Here is a 22,139-nt window from a genome sequence, read left to right on the forward strand (position 1 = left end):
GTGTATGGGGGCGCTCTGTAGGTGACAGTGTATGGGGGCGCTCTGTAGGTGGCAGTGTATGGGGGCGCTCTGTAGGTGGCAGTGTATGGGGGCACTCTGTAGGTGACAGTGTATGGGGGCACTCTGTAGGTGGCAGTGTATGGGGGCACTCTGTAGGTGACAGTGTATGGGGCGCTCTGTAGGTGGTAGTGTATGGGGCGCTCTGTAGGTGACAGTGTATGGGGGCACTCTGTAGGTGACAGTGTATGGGGGCACTCTGTAGGTGGCAGTGTATGGGGGCACTCTGTAGGTGGTAGTGTATGGGGGCGCTCTGTAGGTGGTAGTGTATGGGGGCACTCTGTAGGTGGTAGTGTATGGGGGCGCTCTGTAGGTGGTAGTGTATGGGGGCACTCTGTAGGTGGTAGTGTATGGGGGCGCTCTGTAGGTGGTAGTGTATGGGGGCACTCTGTAGGTGGCAGTGTATGGGGCACTGTATATGGGTCATATGTTGGTGGCACTGTGTAGAGAACACTGAACACATGTACATGGTTATAGATCTTACTGGTGACTCCCCAAATTCCTGTAATCTACCCCGGGGAGGAATTATTTTAGATTTTGTGTTTTATGGCTTTAATCAGAGCCGATACTCAGGATGATTTGGCCGCTTACACATCAGACACCCTTCACTGACCGGTAATAGTCCATCGTCTATGGTGGCCAGGTGTGCGCCCATCTGGCTGCAGTTTTTCTGACTTTCATCTCTGGTTTTCTTGTTTTCAGCAAAGAAATAACATTTATCCTTAATTTGAATCCATAGATGTGGACACGGCTGGCAGCGCTCTACAGAGACAGAAGACACGTATGACTGCCGAGAACACATCGTGGTGTGGAAAGATGGACGCCCAGATCATTAGACATCACATCTCCAGAGTGTCTACAGCAAGATGGAGTTACGAAGGAAAGACAACGTGGAGAAAGAAGGTGACGAAACTGAAGAGATGAGTGGACGAGGAAACCAGAGAGAAGAGAAGAAAGAACAGAGATGAGCGGATGAGGAAAACAGAGAGAAGAGAAGAAAGAAGAGAGATGAGTGGATGAGGAAACCAGAGAGAAGAGAAGAAAGAGAATATAGATGAGCGGATGAGGAAAACAGAGAGAAGAGAAGAAAAAGAAGAGAGATGAGCGGATGAGGAAAACAAAGAGAAGAGAAGAAAGAAAACAGAGATGAGTGGACGAGGAAAACAGAGGGAAGAGAAGAAAGAGAACAGAGATGAGTGGACGAGGAAAACAGAGGGAAGAGAAGAAAGAGAACAGATGAGTGGACGAGGAAAAAAAAGAAGAATAAAAAGAACAGAGATGAGTGAACGAGAAAACCAGGGGAAAGAGAAGAAAGAGAACAGAGATGAGCGGACGAGGAAAATAGAGAGAAGAGAAGAAAGAACAGAGATGAGTGGACGAGGAAAACAGAGGGAAGAGAAGAAAGAAAAGAGAGATGAGTGGACGAGGAAAACAGAGGGAAGAGAAGAAAGAGAACAGAGATGAGTGGACAAGGAAAACAAAGAAGAATAGAAAGAACAGAGATGACCGAACGAGGAAACCAGAGGGAAGAGAAGAAAGAAAAGAGAGAAGAGTGGACGAGGAAAACAGAGGGAAGAGAAGAAAGAGAACAGAGATGAGCGGATGAGGAAAACAGAGAGAAGAGAAAAAAGAAAAGAGAGATGAGTGGACGAGGAAAACAGAGGGAAGAGAAGAAAGAGAACAGAGATGAGTGGACGAGGAAAAAAAAGAAGAATAAAAAGAACAGAGATGAGTGAACGAGAAAACCAGGGGAAAGAGAAGAAAGAGAACAGAGATGAGCGGACGAGGAAAATAGAGAGAAGAGAAGAAAGAAAAGAGAGATGAGTGGACGAGGAAAACAGAGGGAAGAGAAGAAAGAGAACAGAGATGAGTGGACAAGGAAAACAAAGAAGAATAGAAAGAACAGAGATGACCAAACGAGGAAACCAGAGGGAAGAGAAGAAAGAAAAGAGAGATGAGTGGATGAGGAAAACAGAGGGAAGAGAAGAAAGAGAACAGAGATGAGCGGATGAGGAAAACAGAGAGAAGAGAAGAAAGAAAAGAGAGATGAGTGGACGAGGAAAACAGAGGGAAGAGAAGAAAGAGAACAGAGATGAGTGGACGAGGAAAACAAAGAAGAATAGAAAGAACAGAGATGACCGAACGAGGAAACCAGAGGGAAGAGAAGAAAGAAAAGAGAGATGAATGGACGAGGAAAACAGAGGGAAGAGAAGAAAGAGAACAGAGATGAGTGGACGAGGAAAACAGAGGGAAGAGAAGAAAGAGAACAGAGATGAGTGGATGAGTAAAACAGAGGGAAGAGAAGAAAGAGAACAGAGATGAGTGGACGAAGAAAAAAAAGAAGAATAAAAAGAACAGAGATGAGTGAACGAGAAAACCAGGGGAAAGAGAAGAAAGAGAACAGAGATGAGCGGACGAGGAAAATAGAGAGAAGAGAAGAAAGAACAGAGATGAGTGGACGAGGAAAACAGAGGGAAGAGAAGAAAGAGAACAGAGATGAGTGGACGAGGAAAACAAAGAAGAATAGAAAGAGAACAGAGATGAGCGGGCGAGGAAAACAGAGAGAAGAGAAGTAAGAACTGAGATGAGTAGACGAGGAAAATAGAGGGAAGAGAAGAAAAAGAACAGAGATGAGTGGATGAGGAAAAAAAAGAAGAATAAAAAGAACAGAGATGAGTGAACGAGAAAACCAGGGGAAAGAGAAGAAAGAGAACAGAGATTAGCGGACGAGGAAAATAGAGAGAAGAGAAGAAAGAACAGAGATGAGTGGACGAGGAAAACAGAGGGAAGAGAAGAAAGAAAAGAGAGATGAATGGACGAGGAAAACAAAGAAGAATAGAAAGAGAACAGAGATGAGCGGGCGAGGAAAACAGAGAGAAGAGAAGAAAGAACTGAGATGAGTAGACGAGGAAAACAGAGGGAAGAGAAGAAAAAGAACAGAGATGAGTGGATGAGGAAAAAAAGAATAAAAAGAACAGAGATGAGTGAACGAGAAAACCAGGGGAAAGAGAAGAAAGAGAAAAGAGATGAGCGGACGAGGAAAATAGAGAGAAGAGAAGAAAGAACAGAGATGAGTGGACGAGGAAAACAGAGGGAAGAGAAGAAAGAACAGAGATGAGTGGACGAGGAAAACAAAGAAGAATAGAAAGAGAACAGAGATGAGCGGGCGAGGAAAACAGAGAGAAGAGAAGAAAGAACTGAGATGAGTAGACGAGGAAAACAGAGGGAAGAGAAGAAAAAGAACAGAGATGAGTGGATGAGGAAAAAAAAGAAGAATAAAAAGAACAGAGATGAGTGAGCGAGAAAACCAGGGGAAAGAGAAGAAAGAGAACAGAGATGAGCGGACGAGGAAAATAGAGAGAAGAGAAGAAAGAACAGAGATGAGTGGACGAGGAAAACAGAGGGAAGAGAAGAAAGAGAACAGAGATGAGTGGACGAGGAAAACAAAGAAGAATAGAAAGAGTACAGAGATGAGCGGGCGAGGAAAACAGAGAGAAGAGAAGAAAGAACTGAGATGAGTGGACGAGGAAAACAGAGGGAAGAGAAGAAAGAGAACAGAGATGAGTGGACGAGGAAAACAAAGAAGAATAGAAAGAACAGAGATGACCGAACGAGGAAACCAGAGGGAAGAGAAGAAAGAAAAGAGAGATGAGTGGACGAGGAAAACAGAGAGAAGAAAGGGAAGAGAGATGAGTGGACGAGGAAAACAGAGGGAAGAGAAGAAAGAGAACAGAGATGAGCGGACGAGGAAAACAGAGAGAAGAGAAGCAAGAACAGAGATGAGTGGACGAGGAAAACAAAGAAGAATAGAAAGAGAACAGAGATGAGCGGGAGAGGAAAACAAAGGGAAGAGGAGAAAGAACTGAGATGAGTAGACAAGGAAAACAGAGGGAAGAGAAGAAAGAGAACAGAGATGAGTGGACGAGGAAAACAGAGGGAAGAGAAGAAAAAGAACAGAGATGAGTGAACGAGGAAAACTGAGGGAAGAGAAGAAAGAGGACAGAGATGAGCGGACGAGGAAAACAGAGAAGAGAAGAAAGAATAGAGATGAGTGGACAAGGAAAACAAAGAATAGAAAGAACAGAAATGAGCAGACGAGGAAAAGAGAGGGAAGAGAAGAAAGCAAACAGAGATGAGAGGACAAGAAAAACAGAGAAAAAAGATAACAGAGATGAGCGGATGAGGAAAACAGAGAGAAAAGAAGAAAGTGAACAGAGAAGAGAAGCAAGAACAGAGATGAGCGAATGAGGAAACAGAGAGAAGAGAAGAGAATAAAGCGAGGCAAGAAGAGAACAGAGAATGTAAAGAGAAGAACAAAGATGGAAAAAATAGAGAGAGAAAAACAAAGAGGGAAGAAATTAAAGAAAAGGAGAATACCTTTGAAAAAAAACAGAGGAAAGAAGACAAGAGAAAAGAGAGGAAAAGAGATTAGAACACGAACACAGATACAAGAAAATAGAGAGGAGAGAAAAGCGAGAGCTGAGAAAAAAAATAGGAAAGAAACAAGTAAAGAGGAAAATAGAAAGGAAAGAAGACAAGAGACCAAAAAGGAACTGAGAATAGAAAGAAAACAGAGAGGAAAATAGAGAGAGAACCGAGAGCAAGCAGAAAAACAGAGTGAACAGAATGGAGAAACAACAAAGAAAAAAGAAAACAGAAAGGTAATCTGGGTATAGAGAGAATAGAGAGCAAAGTAGAGAATACAGAGGTGAGCAGAGGGACTAAAACAGAGCAGATAGTGGGCAGACAAGACAGAAGCAAAGGAAGATGAAAGATGAAAAGAATGGATAGATGGGAACAGAAAGGAAAGAGAATGGATGCAGCAGGAGAGCAGAGGAAGAAAGGAAAGAAGAAAAAGAAAAGAGAAACACAGAGGATACTACAAAAAGCGTGCAAAGAGGAGAATAGAGAGTGAAAGGGACCAAGAAAGTAGAAAGGAGAAAAGAACAGAGAGGAAATGAGAATACAAAGAGAAAAGAGAACAGAGAAGATAACTGGAATAAAGGAGAGCAAAGTGGAAAAAAGACAAGAGACAGGAAAGAAAACAAGAGAGCAGAGAAGAAAGGAGAAAAAAGAGAATACAGATAAAAGAGCATAGAGAGGAAAAGAAAGACCAAAAGGAAAGAGGAGAAGAGAATAGAGAGCAAATAGGAAAACAGAGCAAAGAAAAGAGAAAAGATGAGAACAGAGAAAAAGAAGAACAGAGACAAAAAGGATTTGAGACAGATCAAAGCAGAGATAATGCAGAGAGTAAAATAGAGGAAAACTGAAGACAAAGAACATAGAGATGAGAAAAATGAAGAGAAATTGAAATGAAGGAGATGAAAAGACTAGAGGGAAGAAAAGAGAGTTGAAAGAGATGAGGAGAAGAGAAAGGAGAACTGAGAGGTGAAAGGTAGAAGGGAAAGGAGAGCAGGGAGGAAGAAAAGAGCAAGCAAAAAGAGAGAGACAAGAAGGGAATGACGAATAAAGAGGCAAATGGTGAGCAAAGAGGATAATAGAGGAGTGAGAACAGAGAAAGGAGAAAAAAAAAGAGTGGACAGAGACAGTAAAGAGAGAAGAGACCACTGGAGCGAGCCGGTCACAGGAGAGAACGGGGAGCAGACATCACGAAGATACACCAGCAATGTGTAAGAAGTCTGAGGTCTCAGCATCCGAGCAAGGGACGAAGCCGCTCTTCACCTGTGGTCACATTCAGCAGATAAGGGTCTGCAAGAAAGAGAGATGTCAGTGACCGGACGACCCAAGGAAGAGAGGACAGCGGGGCGTAGGGACTGGTGAAGTCATTGTAGAAATAGAGCTCTTAATAGCAAAGCTACTGAGATCAGAGAAATCCCAAACAACTGAAACCTGAAGACTCTTCTGACACTTACACAATAAGTGCCGAGATCACAGGACACCTCTGGAGATCTGCACATGGCTGTCAAGAAGGTAGTGCCAGTGATTAATTCCAGAAACCAACATGTGGCCATCATACTCCCAACGCAAGCTCAACCCAGAGCTCATATAATAAGGAGGAGCATGGCACAGGGCTCCTCCCCTGAGGAGCCGATCCTGCTCTGCCGGACGGTCACATGAACACTCACCTATCTTCTCACCAAGAAGACTCCGATTTGTGAAATGTTCTGCAAAGCAAAAAATCAAGAGGCAAAATCATCAGACTATGCAAATCAATGATGAGATTCCAGAGAGACGACGAGAACGAACAATCCGTACTAGTAACCTGAAAACACGAAAAACAAACAATGGAGCAGAAACATAATAACTAACTTCCAAGGAAAGAAATGTTCCAACTACTTAAAAAGATTAGTGCCAGCAATCACCCATCCACTCAAAGGAGCACAAGTACTCATTTACATCCTGGTAGAACAGTACCAGTACTCACCTGCCTTCCAGTAGGTCAGAACCAGTATTCACCTGCCTTCCAGTAGATCAGAACCAGTATTCACCTGTCTTTCAGTAGATCAGAACCAGTATTCCCCTGCCTTCCAGTAGATCAGTACCAGTATTCACCTGCCTTCCAGTAGAGCAGTATCAGTACTCACCTGCCTTCCAGTAGATCAGAACCAGTATTCACCTGCCTTCCAGTAGAGCAGTATCAGTACTCACCTGCCTTCCAGAAGAGCAGAACCAGTACTCACCTGCCTTCCAGTAGATCAGTACCAGTACTCACCTGCCTTCCAGTAGATCAGTACCAGTACTCACCTGCCTTCCGGTAGAGCAGTACCAGTACTCACCTGCCTTCCAGTAGATCAGTACCAGTACTCACCTGCCATCCGGTAGAGCAGTACCAGTACTCACCTGCCTTCCAGTAGATCAGTACCAGTCCTCACCTGCCTTCCAGTAGAGCAGTACCAGTACTCACCTGCCTTCCAGTAGATCAGTACCAGTACTCGCCTGCCTTCCAGTAGATCAGTACCAGTATTCACCTGCCTTCCAGTAGAGCAGTACCAGTACTCACCTGCTTTCCAGTAGAGCAGTATCAGTACTCACCTGCCTTCCAGTAGAGCAGTACCAGTACTCACCTGCCTTCCAGTAGAGCAGTGCCAGTACTCACCTGCCTTCCAGTAGAGCAGTGCCAGTACTCAGCTGCCTTCCAGTAGATCAGTACCAGTACTCACCTGCTTTCCAGTAGAGCAGTACCAGTACTTACCTGCCTTCCAGTAGAGCAGTACCAGTACTCACCTGCCTTCCAGTAGATCAGTACCAGTATTCACCTGCCTTCCAGTAGAGCAGTATCAGTACTCACCTGCCTTCCAGTAGAGCAGTATCAGTACTCACCTGCCTTCCAGTAGAGCAGTACCAGTACTCACCTGCCTTCCAGTAGATCAGTACCAGTACTCACCTGCCTTCCGGTAGAGCAGTACCAGTACTCACCTGCCTTCCAGTAGAGCAGTACCAGTCCTCACCTGCCTTCCAGTAGAGCAGTATCAGTACTCACCTGCCTTCCAGTAGAGCAGTACCAGTACTCACCTGCCTTCCAGTAGATCAGTACCAGTACTCACCTGCCTTCCGGTAGAGCAGTACCAGTACTCACCTGCCTTCCAGTAGAGCAGTACCAGTCCTCACCTGCCTTCCAGTAGAGCAGTACCAGTACTCACCTGCCTTCCAGTAGATCAGTACCAGTACTCGCCTGCCTTCCGGTAGATCAGTACCAGTATTCACCTGCCTTCCAGTAGAGCAGTACGAGTACTCACCTGCTTTCCAGTAGAGCAGTATCAGTACTCACCTGCCTTCCAGTAGATCAGTGCCAGTACTCAGCTGCCTTCCAGTAGATCAGTACCAGTACTCACCTGCTTTCCAGTAGAGCAGTACCAGTACTTACCTGCCTTCCAGTAGAGCAGTACCAGTGCTCACCTGCCTTCCAGTAGAGCAGTACCAGTACTCATTTACATCCTGGTAGAACAGTACCAGTACTCACCTGCCTTCCAGTAGGTCAGAACCAGTATTCACCTGCCTTCCAGTAGATCAGAACCAGTATTCACCTGTCTTTCAGTAGATCAGAACCAGTATTTCCATGCCTTCCAGTAGATCAGTACCAGTATTCACCTGCCTTCCAGTAGAGCAGTATCAGTACTCACCTGCCTTCCAGTAGATCAGAACCAGTATTCACCTGCCTTCCAGTAGAGCAGTTTCAGTACTCACCTGCCTTCCAGTAGAGCAGAACCAGTACTCACCTGCCTTCCAGTAGATCAGTACCAGTACTCACCTGCCTTCCAGTAGATCAGTACCAGTACTCACCTGCCTTCCGGTAGAGCAGTACCAGTACTCACCTGCCTTCCGGTAGAGCAGTACCAGTACTCACCAGCCTTCCAGTAGATCAGTACCAGTCCTCACCTGCCTTCCAGTAGAGCAGTACCAGTACTCACCTGCCTTCCAGTAGATCAGTACCAGTACTCGCCTGCCTTCCAGTAGATCAGTACCAGTATTCACCTGCCTTCCAGTAGAGCAGTACCAGTACTCACCTGCTTTCCAGTAGAGCAGTATCAGTACTCACCTGCCTTCCAGTAGAGCAGTACCAGTACTCACCTGCCTTCCAGTAGAGCAGTGCCAGTACTCACCTACCTTCCAGTAGAGCAGTGCCAGTACTCAGCTGCCTTCCAGTAGAGCAGTATCAGTACTCACCTGCCTTCCAGTAGAGCAGTATCAGTACTCACCTGCCTTCCAGTAGAGCAGTACCAGTACTCACCTGCCTTCCAGTAGATCAGTACCAGTACTCACCTGCCTTCCGGTAGAGCAGTACCAGTACTCACCTGCCTTCCATTAGAGCAGTACCAGTACTCACCAGCCTTCCAGTAGATCAGTACCAGTCCTCACCTGCCTTCCAGTAGAGCAGTACCAGTACTCACCTGCCTTCCAGTAGATCAGTACCAGTACTCGCCTGCCTTCCAGTAGATCAGTACCAGTATTCACCTGCCTTCCAGTAGAGCAGTACCAGTACTCACCTGCTTTCCAGTAGAGCAGTATCAGTACTCACCTGCCTTCCAGTAGAGCTGTACCAGTACTCACCTGCCTTCCAGTAGAGCAGTGCCAGTACTCACCTACCTTCCAGTAGAGCAGTGCCAGTACTCAGCTGCCTTCCAGTAGAGCAGTATCAGTACTCACCTGCCTTCCAGTAGAGCAGTATCAGTACTCACCTGCCTTCCAGTAGAGCAGTACCAGTACTCACCTGCCTTCCAGTAGATCAGTACCAGTACTCACCTGCCTTCCGGTAGAGCAGTACCAGTACTCACCTGCCTTCCAGTAGAGCAGTACCAGTCCTCACCTGCCTTCCAGTAGAGCAGAACCAGTACTCACCTGCCTTCCAGTAGATCAGTACCAGTACTCGCCTGCCTTCCGGTAGATCAGTACCAGTATTCACCTGCCTTCCAGTAGAGCAGTACCAGTACTCACCTGCTTTCCAGTAGAGCAGTATCAGTACTCACCTGCCTTCCAGTAGAGCAGTACCAGTACTTACCTGCCTTCCAGTAGAGCAGTACCAGTGCTCAACTGCCTTCCAGTAGAGCAGTACCAGTACTCACCTGCCTTCCAGTAGATCAGTACCAGTATTCACCTGCCTTCCAGTAGAACAGTACCAGTACTCACCTGCCTTCCAGTAGAGCAGTACCAGTACTCACCTGCCTTCCAGTAGATCAATACCAGTATTCACCTGCCTTCCAGTAGAGCAGTACCAGTACTCACCTGCCTTCCAATAGAGCAGAACCAGTATTCCCCTGCCTTCCGGTAGAGCACTACCAGTACTCACCTGCCCTCCAGTAGAGCAGTACCAGTATTCACCTGACTTCCAGTAGATCAGTACCCTTATTCCCCTGCCTTCCAGTAGAGCAGTGCCAGTACTCACCTGCCTTCCAGTAGATCAGTACCCGTATTCCCCTGCCTTCCAGTAGATCAGTACCCGTATTCCCCTGCCTTCCAGTAGAGCAGTACCCGTACTCACCTGCCTTCCAGTAGAGCAGTTCCAGTATTCCGCTGCCTTCCGGTAGAGCAGTACCAGTATTCACCTGCCGTCCAGTAGATCAGTACCAGTACTCACCTGCCTTCCAGTAGATCAGTACCCGTATTCCCCTGCCTTCCAGTAGAGCAGTACCCGTACTCACCTGCCTTCCGGTAGAGCAGTACCAGTACTCACCTGCCTTCCAGTAGAGCAGTACCCGTACTCACCTGCTTTCCAGTAGATCAGTACCAGTATTCACCTGCCTTCCAGTAGATCAGTACCAGTATTCACCTGCCTTCCGGTAGAGCAGTACCAGTACTCACCTGCAATCCGGTAGAGCAGTACCAGTACTCACCTGCCTTCCGATACAGCAGTACCAGTACTCACCTGCCTTCCAGTAGAGCAGTACCAGTACTCACCTGCCTTCCAGTAGAGCAGTACCAGTACTCACCTGCTTTCCAGTAGATCAGTACCAGTATTCACCTGCCTTCCAGTAGAGCAGTACCAGTACTCACCTGCCTTCCAGTAAAACAGTAACAGTATTCACCTGCCTTCCAGTAGAGCAGTACCAGTACTCACCTGCCTTCCAGTAGACCAGTAGAGCAGTACCAGTATTCCCCTGCCTTCCAGTAGAGCCATACCAGTACTCACCTGCCTTCCAGTAGATCAGTACCCGTACTCACCTGCCATCCAGTAGATCAGTACCAGTATTCCCCTGCCTTCCGGTAGATCAGTACCAGTACTCACCTGCCTTCCGGTAGAGCACTGCCAGTATTCACCTGCCTTCGAGTAGATCAGTACCAGTACTGACCTGCCTTCCAGTAGAGCAGTACCAGTACTCACCTGCCTTCCAGTAGAGCAGTACCAGTACTCACCTGCCTTCCAGTAGAGCAGAACCAGTGCTCACCTGCCTTCCAGTAGAGAAGTACCAGAATTCACCTGCCTTCCAGTAGAGCAGTACCAGTACTCACCTGCCTTCCAGTAGAGCAGTACCAGTATTCACCTGCCTTCCAGTAGAGCAGTACCAGTACTCATCCATCCACTAGTAGAGTGGTACAAGTACTCACCTGCTTCCTAGTAGAGATGGAGCAGTACTCATCTTCCTTTCAGTAGAACAGGACCTGTACTCACCTGCTTTGTAGTAGAGCAGTACCTGTAGTCATCTGCCTTTCAGTAGAGCAATACCATCACTCACCTGCTTTCCAGTAGATCCAGACCAGTATTTACCTGCCTCTTAGTAGAGCAGAACAAGTACTCAACATCCTTCCAGTAGAGCAGTACCAGTACTCAACTGCCTTTTAGTACAGTAGTACAAGTACTGACCTGCCTCCTAGTAGAGAAGTACCAGTACTCAGCTTCCTTCCAATAAAGCAGGATCAGTACTCACCTTCCTCCCATTAGAGCAGGGTTAGTACTCACATGCCTTCTAGTAGACCAGTATGAGTACTTACCTGCTTTCCAGTAGAGCAGGACCAGTACTCACCTTCCTCCCATTAGCGCAGCTTCAGTACTCACATGCCTTCTAGTAGTCCAGTACAAGTACTTACCGGATTTCCAGTAGAGCAGTACCAGTACTCACCTGCCTTATAGTAGAGCAGTACCTGCCTCCTAGTAAAGCAGTACCAGTACTCACCTGCCTCCTGGGGCAACAGAACCAGTACTCACCTTCCTTCCATTAGAGTAGTACCAGTACTCACATGCCTCTTGGTAGAGCAGAACCAGTACTCATCTTCCTTCCATTAGAGCAGTGTCAGTACTCACCTGCTTTCCCGTATAGCAGGATCAGTACTCACATGCCTTCCAGTACAGCAGTACCAGTACTCACATGCCTTCTAGTAGACCAGCACCAGTACTTACCTGATTCCCAGTAAAGCAGCACCAGTACTCACCTGCCTCCTGTTAGAGCAGTACCAGTACTCACCTGCCTTCCAGTAGAGCAGTATCAGTACTCACCTGCCTTCCAGTAGAGCAGTACCAGTACTCACCTGCCTTCCAGTAGAGCAGTACAAGTACTCAGCTGCCTTCCAGTAGAGCAGTACCAGTACTCATCCATCCACTAGTAGAGCAGTGCCAGTACTCACCTGCCTTCCAGTAGAGCAGTACCTGTACTCACCTGCCTTCCGGTAGAGCAGAACCAGTACTCACCTGCCTTCCAGTAGAGCAGTACCAGTATTCACCTGCCTTCCAGTAGAGCAGTACCAGTACTCACCAGCCTTCTAGTAGAGCAGTACCAGTACTCACCTGCTTTCCAGAAGAGCAGTACCAGTGTTCACCTGCCTTCCAGTAGAGCAGTACCAGTACTCACCTGCCTTCCAGTAGAGCAGTACCAGTACTCACCTGCCTTCCAGTAGAGCAGTACCAGTACTCACCTGCCTTCCAGTACAGCAGTACCAGTACTCACCTGCCTTCCAGTAGGTCAGTACCAGTACTCACCTGCCTTCCAGTAGAGCAGTACCAGTACTCACCTGCCTTCCAATAGATCAGTACCAGTACTCACCTGCCTTCCAGTAGAGCAGTACCAGTACTCACCTGCCTTCCAGTACAGCAGTACCAGTACTCACCTGCCTTCCAGTAGAGCAGTACCAGTACTCACCTGCCTTCCAGTACAGCAGTACCAGTACTCACATGCCTTCCAGTAGAGCAGTACCAGTACTCACCTGCTTTCCAGTAGATCAGTACCAGTACTCACATGCCTTCCAGTAGAGCAGTACCAGTACTCAGCTGCCTTCCAGTAGATCAGTACCAGTACTCACCTGCCTTCCAGTACAGCAGTACCATTACTCACCTGCCTTCCAGTAGAGCAGTACCAGTACTCACCTGCCTTCCAGTAGAGCAGTACAAGTACTCAGCTGCCTTCCAGTAGAGCAGTACCAGTACTCATCTGCCTTCCAGTAGAGCAGTACCAGTACTCACCTGCATTCCAGTAGAGCAGTACCAGTACTCATCCATCCACTAGTAGAGCAGTGCCAGTACTCACCTGCCTTCCAGTAGAGCAGTACCAGTACTCACCTGCCTTCCGGTAGAGCAGAACCAGTACTCACCTGCCTTTCAGTAGAGCAGTACCAGTATTCACCTGCCTTCCAGTAGAGCAGTACCAGTACTCACCTGCCTTCTAGTAGAGCAGTACCAGTACTCACCTGCTTTCCAGAAGAGCAGTACCAGTGTTCACCTGCCTTCCAGTAGAGCAGTACCAGTACTCACCTGCCTTCCAGTAGAGCAGTACCAGTACTCACCTGCCTTCCAGTGGAGCAGTACCAGTACTCACCTGCCTTCCAATAGATCAGTACCAGTACTCACCTGCCTTCCAGTAGAGCAGTACCAGTACTCACCTGCCTTCCAGTACAGCAGTACCAGTACTCACCTGCCTTCCAGTAGATCAGTACCAGTACTCACCTGCCTTCCAGTAGAGCAGTACCAGTACTCATCTGCCTTCCAGTAAAGCAGTACCAGTACTCACCTGCCTTCCAATAGATCAGTACCAGTACTCACCTGCCTTCCAGTAGAGCAGTACCAGTACTCACCTGCCTTCCAGTACAGCAGTACCAGTACTCACCTGCCTTCCAGTAGATCAGTACCAGTACTCACATGCCTTCCAGTAGAGCAGTACCAGTACTCATCTGCCTTCCAGTAGATCAGTGCCAGTATTCCCCTGCCTTCCAGTAGATCAGTACCAGTACTCACCTGCTTTCCAGTACAGCAGTACCATTACTCACCTGCCTTCCAGTAGAGCAGTGCCAGTACTCACCTGCCTTCCAGTAGAGCAGTACCAGTACTCACCTGCCTTCCAATAGAGCAGTGCCAGTACTCACCTGTCTTCCAGTAGAGCAGTACCATTACTCACCTGCCTTCCAGTAGAGCAGTACCAGTACTCATCCATCCACTAGTAGAGCAGTGCCAGTACTCATCTTCCTTCCATTAAAGCAGGACAAGTACTCACCTGCCTCCTACTAGAGCAGTACCTGCCTCCTAGTAAGACAGTACCAGTACTCACATGCCTCTTGGTAGAACAGAACCAGTACTCACCTTCCTTCCATTAGAGCAGGGTCAGTACTCACATGCCTCCTATTAGAGCAGTGCCTGTACTCACCTGCCTTCCAGTAGTGCAGGATCAGTACTCACCTGCCTTCCAATAGATCAGTACCAGTACTCACCTGATTTCCAGTAGAGCAGTACCAGTACTCACCTGCCTTCCAGTCGTGCAGGATCAGTACTCACCTGCCTTCCAATAGATCAGTACCAGTACTCACCTGATTTCCAGTAGAGCAGTACCAGTACTCACCTGCCTTCCAGTAGTGCAGGATCAGTACTCACCTGCTTTCCAGTAGAGCAGGATCAGTACTCACCTGCCTTCCAGTAGAGCAGTACCAGTACTCACCTGCCTTCTAGTAGACCAGCACCAGTACTTACCTGATTTCCAGTAGAGTAGTACCAGTACTCACCTGCCTCCTATAAGAGCAGTGCCAGTACTCACCTGCTTTCCAGCAGAGTAGTACTAGTAGTCATCGGCCTTTCAGTACAGCAGTTCCAGTACTCACCTTCTCTGTGTTCATCGTGTCTTTCTCTGTGGGTCACCTTCAGTCTCACAACCACTATCAGTAGGAGGAGGTTTGTCGTTAGCAAAGTCCAGATCAGGAAGGCCGTCTTCTTAGACCAATTATCTGGGGAAACAGATCATTGTGGGCTGATTACCAGGAATTGTGTCATGTATTTAGTTCTAGACCCACCACACAAAGTACCGATGTGTCCACCGCTGCCATTACTCACATGTAAAGGGCATCTGTCAGATGATTCATAGCTGCACCGTGGATGCAGAATAGCAGAGAGACAGATCCTCCATGCAAACATCCTCATTAATGTGTAAGGAGGACTCGCCTCCATTACTGTTCCCCTCTTGTTATAAATTAACACATCTGTGAGGAGACTGTGCATGTATCACTCTGTGGCCCCGACACCCTCAGTGTCAGACAGGACCCCTCTAATCAGGATGCGATCCATCCCAACCACAACCATTTCCTGACAAAATATTACAAAATCAGACTACTGTCCATCTGGTCACATTATGCGGCTCAGATCATGATATGTTGAGATAATGGGAAAGGTGAGGAAAGAAGAACAATTGTGGGGGCTAAAGATTAGAGAGGAGCAAACATTTCAATGTTCAGTTCAGATTACGATGGTCAATTTGCAATATTCGCCAATTTGTCCAACATAGCCAAACATCATTGGAGTCAATGGGAGGCAAACACAAACGCATACATAACACCTTCAAACGGGCCCGAAAGCTGCCAAAACACATCAAATTAGGAGCAAACACCAGGAAAGTGGCCTCAATTCACCCACAGTACAGATTGTAGTACGGCACTGCAGCAATCAGCCAGGCATGAGGTATCGGGGTCAGGGACGGCATCTACAGCTTTCCAATGAACGTCACAGTAAGACGGGGTGGGTGAGAGATCGGTGTAGACCTCCTGTGCTGGGTGAGGGATCGGTGTGGACCTCCTGTGCTGGGTGAGGGGTCGGTGTAGACCTCCTGTGCTGGGTGAGGGATCGGTGTAGACCTCCTATGCTGGGTGAGGGATCGGTGTAGACCTCCTGTGCTGGGTGAGGGATCGGTGTAGACCTCCTGTGCTGGGTGAGGGATCGGTGTAGACCTCCTGTGCTGGGTGAGGGATCGGTGTAGACATCCTGTGCTGGGTGAGGGGTCGTTGTAGACCTCCTGTGCTGGGTGAGGGATTGGTGTAGACCTCCTGTGCTGGGTGAGGAATTGGTGTAGACCTCCTGTGCTGGGTGAGGGATTGGTGTAGACCTCCTGTGCTGGGTGAGGGATCGGTGTAGACCTCCTGTGCTGGGTGAGGGATCGGTGTAGACCTCCTGTGCTGGGTGAGGGGTCGGTGTAGACCTCCTGTGCTGGGTGAGGGGTCGGTGTAGACCTCCTGTGCTGGGTGAGGGATCGGTGTAGACCTCCTGTGCTGGGTGAGGGATCGGTGTAGACCTCCTGTGCTGGGTGAGGGATCGGTGTAGACCTCCTGTGCTGGGTGAGGGATCGGTGTAGACCTCCTGTGCTGGGTGAGGGGTCGGTGTAGACCTCCTGTGCTGGGTGAGGGATTGGTGTAGACCTCCTGTGCTGGGTGAGGGGTCGGTGTAGACCTCCTGTGCTGGGTGAGGGTTCGGTGTAGACCTCCTGTGCTGGGTGAGGGATCGGTGTAGACCTCCTGTGCTGGGTGAGGGATAGGTGTTGGCCTCCTGTGCTGGGAGCCCTGACACCACATGCAACACCTGCAACGTTGATAATTACTGTTCCCGCCTGAGTGGGAGTAGTTATATCGCCCTCGCTGCAGCATGCCCAATAGCCAGTACATAGCAGGCAGCCTTTCTGGTGACTAATTACCCTAGGTACAGTACCCTGACTGACCTGAGGGTAAGGGGGGCGCCAGAGAGCTGCAAGTTCCAAACTGGAACTGGGAAATGGGATATAGATAAATCCCCTTCAGAAGGAACCAGGGGCAACCAAGCAACCCTGGTTCATGACAAATTGCTATGAGTGGTGGGGATCATAAAGGTATCTTCCCCGGGAACCGTGACAGATTGGTGGGATCCATGACATATTGGTGGCAGCACGGTGGGATCCGTGACAACTACCATTGTCAGAAAAATTTAAGGATAGGAACACAGGTAGTTGACTCAAAAGACGTGAAGGTCTGATGGTCTCGGAGGCCTACTGCTACAGGCAACACACATGAAGGAGACTCAATCAGGAGTCTACACATTTCCAAAAATTAGTGGCAGTCACCAACAAAGTGGCATCAATTGCAATAGAGTAGAACTACTATAATGGGGGACCTACACCTCTTCTACTACAGCAACCCATCAGACTTTGAAGTGAGTTGAAATTAACCACCACCTTACTGCACCATATTGGGATATACATCTCAATTCTGTCAGCAGCACAGAATTTGTCCACTAACTCCCTTCAAAGTCTGATGTCTGATGGTCGCTTGCTGACCCGTGGATCCGCTGATGCTAATTTTCTACATTATATGCATTTTTTACAGATTGAACAGGTGAGTTTAATCTGAGTGCAAAACTTACTGTATTTCTCAGATAAGACCATATTTGCGCAGATCTCTCCTATAGTTTCTTGGTTACTACAGCCAACCCAGCCGATGGAGACTATAACAGGCAAGGTTGTGAAACCACTGCTGAGCCATAGCCCTTTGAAAGCCTCAAGGGGCATAACTAGATGGCCTATCTAATCTGACCATGGATGAGCAGGAGGCGACACCATGGGCCAAGGAGAGACAAGGAGGTAGCACAAGGTGCGACTACAGGGCTGACCTCCAGAAGGTGATAGCTGACCCCCTAGAACTGGTAGGCTGGAACGACCCAAAGGAGGGATGAAGAATGCAGGCAGGCACTGTAGGGGACACTGGAACCACGGGTGCAGATGGGACTGGCTGAAGAACAGAAAAGCACTGGCAGGTGAGGGCTGGACCTTCAAGTAGACAGATGACCACTGGCAGGTGTGGGCTGGACTGGCAGAGGAACAGGAGAGAACTGGCAGGTGTGGGCTAGACTGAGTGCTGAACGGGTTTTAGACAAAGGAGCACTGGCAGGTGCAGGCTGGACTGGGTGTTGAACAGATGGGCACTGGCAGGTGCGGGCTGGACCGACAGTTAGATAGATGAGCAGCGGTAAAAATCCTTGGGTTTCCCATAGACTTACATTGGGCTCGTTGCTCGGGTTGAATACTCGAGTATTCCAATTTGCTCGACCCGAGCAACAAGCACCCGAGCATTTTAGTGCTCACCCATCACTAGTCAAGAGTCAAAAATAGATAACCATTATCCCACGTGAGACCTCTGTCAATTGTGTGGAATCCTTTAAGTGAGAAGGTAGTGCAGATTTATTAAGTGGGATAATGTTCTAGTGATCCAATCCCAGAGATGATGGGACGTCCTGAGGAAGTTTTTGTATTTTTACGAATTTTAGGAATATGATAGAATATGGCTTGGTTGGTGTTGGTCATGAAACATTTTTCTTTTTTATTATTTTAGCTCTGTATTCCTCATTCATGAGCAAGGTGTACTCTTTTTCAAAACATTTTGAGGGATCAGTGGGGATCACTTTCTACTAGTTGGTATTTGATAATCAGCTTTTTGCTTCCCGAATGTATTTGTCCACGTTTTGTGGTACTCCCCCACCTTTGTCTTATAACAGTTTTTTGTTAGTTTGTAGATGTTTGAGTGCCTCTCTCTCACTTCCCTTCAAATTACTGAAATGACCCTGGTTTGTGTTAATATCTTCAAACTCTTCCATCACTAATGAATAAAAGTTTCCAAGACGATGACCTTTGTGGTAGCGAGGATAGAGAAGTAATCCAGTTTATACTTCCTGATGTTTGTATGGGTCATTTTCAGTAATACTGAAATCTTCTTTTTTGGTATTTGTTTTATTTTCTGAATTTGAAAATATCTATTTACAGTTAATTTAGGGATGAATTTATTAAGCTTAGTGATGAGCGAATACATTCGGCACTATTCGTTACTCGCATGGATAGTATTCTATTCGGGCTATTCATTACTCGGTGAGTAATCAGGTACTTGCCTCGGTATATGGTTTATTATATATTTATATATGGTTATGCGAGTGACCTGCCCAGCATGCTTGGTGCTTTATTTGCAAATTGGGCCGGCTTGCCAATCACAGTAATGCCGGCGCCATCTTTGGTGTGACATTGTGATTGGCCTTCCAGCGTCATAGAGACTAGTTAAAAGCTGCTGGCGCCATCTTGCAGCCGGAAACAGCGTAGGGAGAGTGATAGGAAGTTAGAGTGAGCGTTATTTATTCCAAAAAGCTCTTTTAAGAGCTGAAGATTGTGAACAGATTACGTGTTTGTTAGGTGTGAATAGTATAGGGAGAGATTTAATAAAAGGGAGGGTGAAAGGCTGGCACCTGGGTGTTATCATTGCTGCAGTCCATGCTGCAGATTTCTACTATTTTCCATTGTGTTGTACAGCTGTGGCAAAAAGTAAGAGACCACCACACCAGATCCCTGCCATGGCCGCCCAATCTCCAGACCTGAACCCCTCTGAAAACCTCTGGAATGTAATCAGGAGGAAGATGGATCGTCACAAGCCATCAAACAAAGAAGAACGGCTGACATTATTGTACCAGGAGCCGTGTGAAAGACTGGTGGAAAGCTGCCAAGACGCAGGAAAGCTGGGATTAACAATCCTGGTTATTCCACACAACATTGATTTCTGAACTCTTCATGAGTAACAACATTAGTATTGTTGTTTCTAAATGATTATGAACTTGTTTTCTTTGCATTATTTGAGGTCTGCAAGTAATGCATTTTTTTTTTATTTTGACCATTTCTCCTTTTCAGAAAAAAATACAAAATGTATTGCTTGGAACTTCGGAGACGTTGTCAGTAGTTTATAGAATAAAAGAGCAATTTACATTTTACTCAAAAATATAAAGAGAAAAATCAGACAAACTGGACATTTTGCAGCGATCTCTTAATTTTTGGCAGAGCTGTATAGTAGTTAGTATTAGGAACAGACTGTGGGATTAGGATGAAATAGGGCGGGTTTCATCCTCTAGCGAAATGTAAAAATCAGCTATTTGTAGAGGGAACTAATATTAGGTAGTACCAGCATCTACAAAACCATTTTTGGAGCCACATAATATTCCTGTGTAGCAGCTGTGGTGCAGTGACCCCTGTTGCAGGTAGGGGGCGCTGCATGGTCTTCCCAGGATATGCACGGAGGCATATTGAGGCCATAACAGTGCATGGCAGTTGCATGCATAAATATGATGGTGAGACAAAGTCTGGCATTGTTGTTAATGGCCGGTACGTGTTGCAGAGGAAGTTACTGTCAGCTTAAAGCAATGTTGTTGTTCTGGAACCTGTCGTCCCACAAGTGTAGTTATTGGTATAATTATGAAGGGAGGCTGGCAGGGCTAGTTATGAGAGATGGGCGGGTCAAACTAGCCACACACACTCCCATCTAGGGGATTGGTTACAACCATATAATGTGACTGAGGTCTGGTCACATGGTCTCTGAGTGTGGACCTGAATGGTTCATGTACTGAAGGTCTTGGAGAGCCCTATGTGTTGGGATTGCTATCTCCCTGAACAGCACATGGTGGAGCTTTGGACCTGGTGGCCTGGGGTGTTGGACGAACGTCCTGAATAGCACCCGGACAGGCCACATGCCTGTGTGTTGGCGCTCCCAGGTGGATGGACGTCCTGAATAGCGCACTGTGGAAGGCCCCTGTGTTGGAAGGTCCTGGGAGTAGGACTGGATCCTTGAAGAGCACAGAGTGACCGTGGTCCTGGATGGTCTGTGTTGGAAGCTCCTGTGGGTGGAGTCTCCCTGGAGCACCTAAGAGACTGTGGACCTTGATGGGTCTGTGTTGGGGAAGCTACCCTCCTTCAGTGGGTCTGGACTGACTAAGGTGTGCCTGCCAGGCAAGTTGGTGATCCACGTAAGGTAGTTTCCCCCAGAGAGAGGACTGACAAGGAGTCAGCAGGTGGAGCAGGAGCTCCCGTAAGGTACCTCCACAGACCGTTGGTGCTTATGATGTTCTATGAACTGTGTGGTAACCCACGGCAACTGGTCAGGAGAGGACCAGCGTGTTTAGTTGCTGCAGACTTAATGTGATGACCTGACAGAGTGTGTAATGGACTGTTCATGATGTGGTTTATGATACCTTAATAAACCAAATAGACTGTTTTGTGTGAAAAACCGTGCCCGTGTGCTTGAATCCCGCGCCAAGCAAGTGTCCCCCAACACATGCGGTGAGCGCTATCTTACACAGCCTATATAGTTTTATAGCAAAGTAATATTCCTCAGTGGCAGCACATAGTAACATCCATTTTAAAATCCAATTGCTAAATAATATTCCTCGCCTATTGCTTAGCTCCTAATATTTGTCTAGAAGTTGTGCGACTGCCACAATCTGGGGATAGATAATTGTAGGCGACAATTTAGCAGGGGCGATAATCTTCATCACGCCGCGGTTGGAGTGCGTCAGCAGGTGAATTGAGAGGGAGTACAAGCTTCACCATTGCACATTGGGCCAAGTTTTCAAAAAACAAACCATTACCCACGAGGGGTCTACACAGAAGAGCACTAAGTAATTGTTGCAGAAGCAGGAGGAGGAGGAGGTGATTTCATGAACACAATGCATTTGGATGGTAGGGGATGGACGTGAAGACAACTTCCCCCAAAAAAGTTTGGCCTGCATTTACATTACGTTGCTGTGATCCGTAGGGCTTACAAAGTCAGAGGAAATCCAGCCCTTGTTCATTGTTAGAAGGGTCAGCCTGTCGGCATTTTCCATTGACAACTATGTGCACCTATCCATTATGATTGTATCTGCTGAACTTAAACCTGCTCAGACAACACACTCGCGGCAGGGCATGGCAGCACCTCCAAGGTGCACATGGAGAGGTCGGGCCAAATGTGGAGCTTGGAATACCAATATTTAAAGGGCACTGAAGAATAAGGAAGGACACTGGTATGGTCGCCTAAGTACACTGTGTTCCAAATTATTATTCAAATTGGATTTAGGTGTCATAAAGATTTAATTGTTTTGTTTTTCAATTAAACTCATGGATGGTATTGTGTCTCAGAGCTCAATGGATCACTGAAATCAATCTTAAACACATGTGATAATTAGTTTTCCAGGTGATTCTACTTAAAGGAAAACTACTTAAAAATGATGTTCCACATTATTAAGCAGGCCACAGGTTTCAAGTATCATGGGAAATAAAAAGTATCTCTCTGCTGCTGAAAAGCGTTAAATAGTGCAATGCCTTGGTCAAGGTATGAAAACATTAGATATTTCACAAAAACTTAAGAGTGATCATCATACTGTGAAGAGATTTGTGACTGAAACAGAGCACAGACAAAGTTCATGCAGATAAAGGCATAATGAGGAAGGTTTCTGCCAGACAAATTAATTGGATTAAGATAGCAGCTGCCAAAATGCCATTACAAAGCAGCAAACAGATATTTGAAGCTGCTGGTGCCTCTGGAGTCCCTCGAACCTCAAGGTGTAGGCTCCTTCAAAGGCTTGCTGTGGTGCATAAACCTACTATTCGGCCACCTCTAAACAGTGTTCACAAGCAGAAACA

At 47.1% G+C, this 22,139-nt stretch overlaps 1 protein-coding gene across 1 annotated transcript in view; it reads right to left on the bottom strand.

Annotated features, from left to right (window-relative positions):
* Positions 1 to 22,139, bottom strand: part of LOC143802070 (C-type lectin domain family 2 member B-like) — a 66,358-nt gene that overhangs the window by 28,089 nt on the left and 16,130 nt on the right. Inside the window, exons 2-5 of the mRNA XM_077281300.1 lie at positions 14,527 to 14,649; positions 6,144 to 6,182; positions 5,740 to 5,766; positions 671 to 819 (exon numbers count right to left, since the gene is read on the bottom strand). Of these exons, the coding sequence (XP_077137415.1) occupies positions 671 to 819; positions 5,740 to 5,766; positions 6,144 to 6,182; positions 14,527 to 14,649 (338 nt within the window). The remainder of the gene's footprint in view (positions 1 to 670; positions 820 to 5,739; positions 5,767 to 6,143; positions 6,183 to 14,526; positions 14,650 to 22,139) is intronic.

The sequence above is a fragment of the Ranitomeya variabilis genome, chromosome 1 (genome assembly GCF_051348905.1).
Source record: "Ranitomeya variabilis isolate aRanVar5 chromosome 1, aRanVar5.hap1, whole genome shotgun sequence".
In the NCBI taxonomy this organism is placed as follows: Eukaryota; Metazoa; Chordata; class Amphibia; order Anura; family Dendrobatidae; genus Ranitomeya; species Ranitomeya variabilis.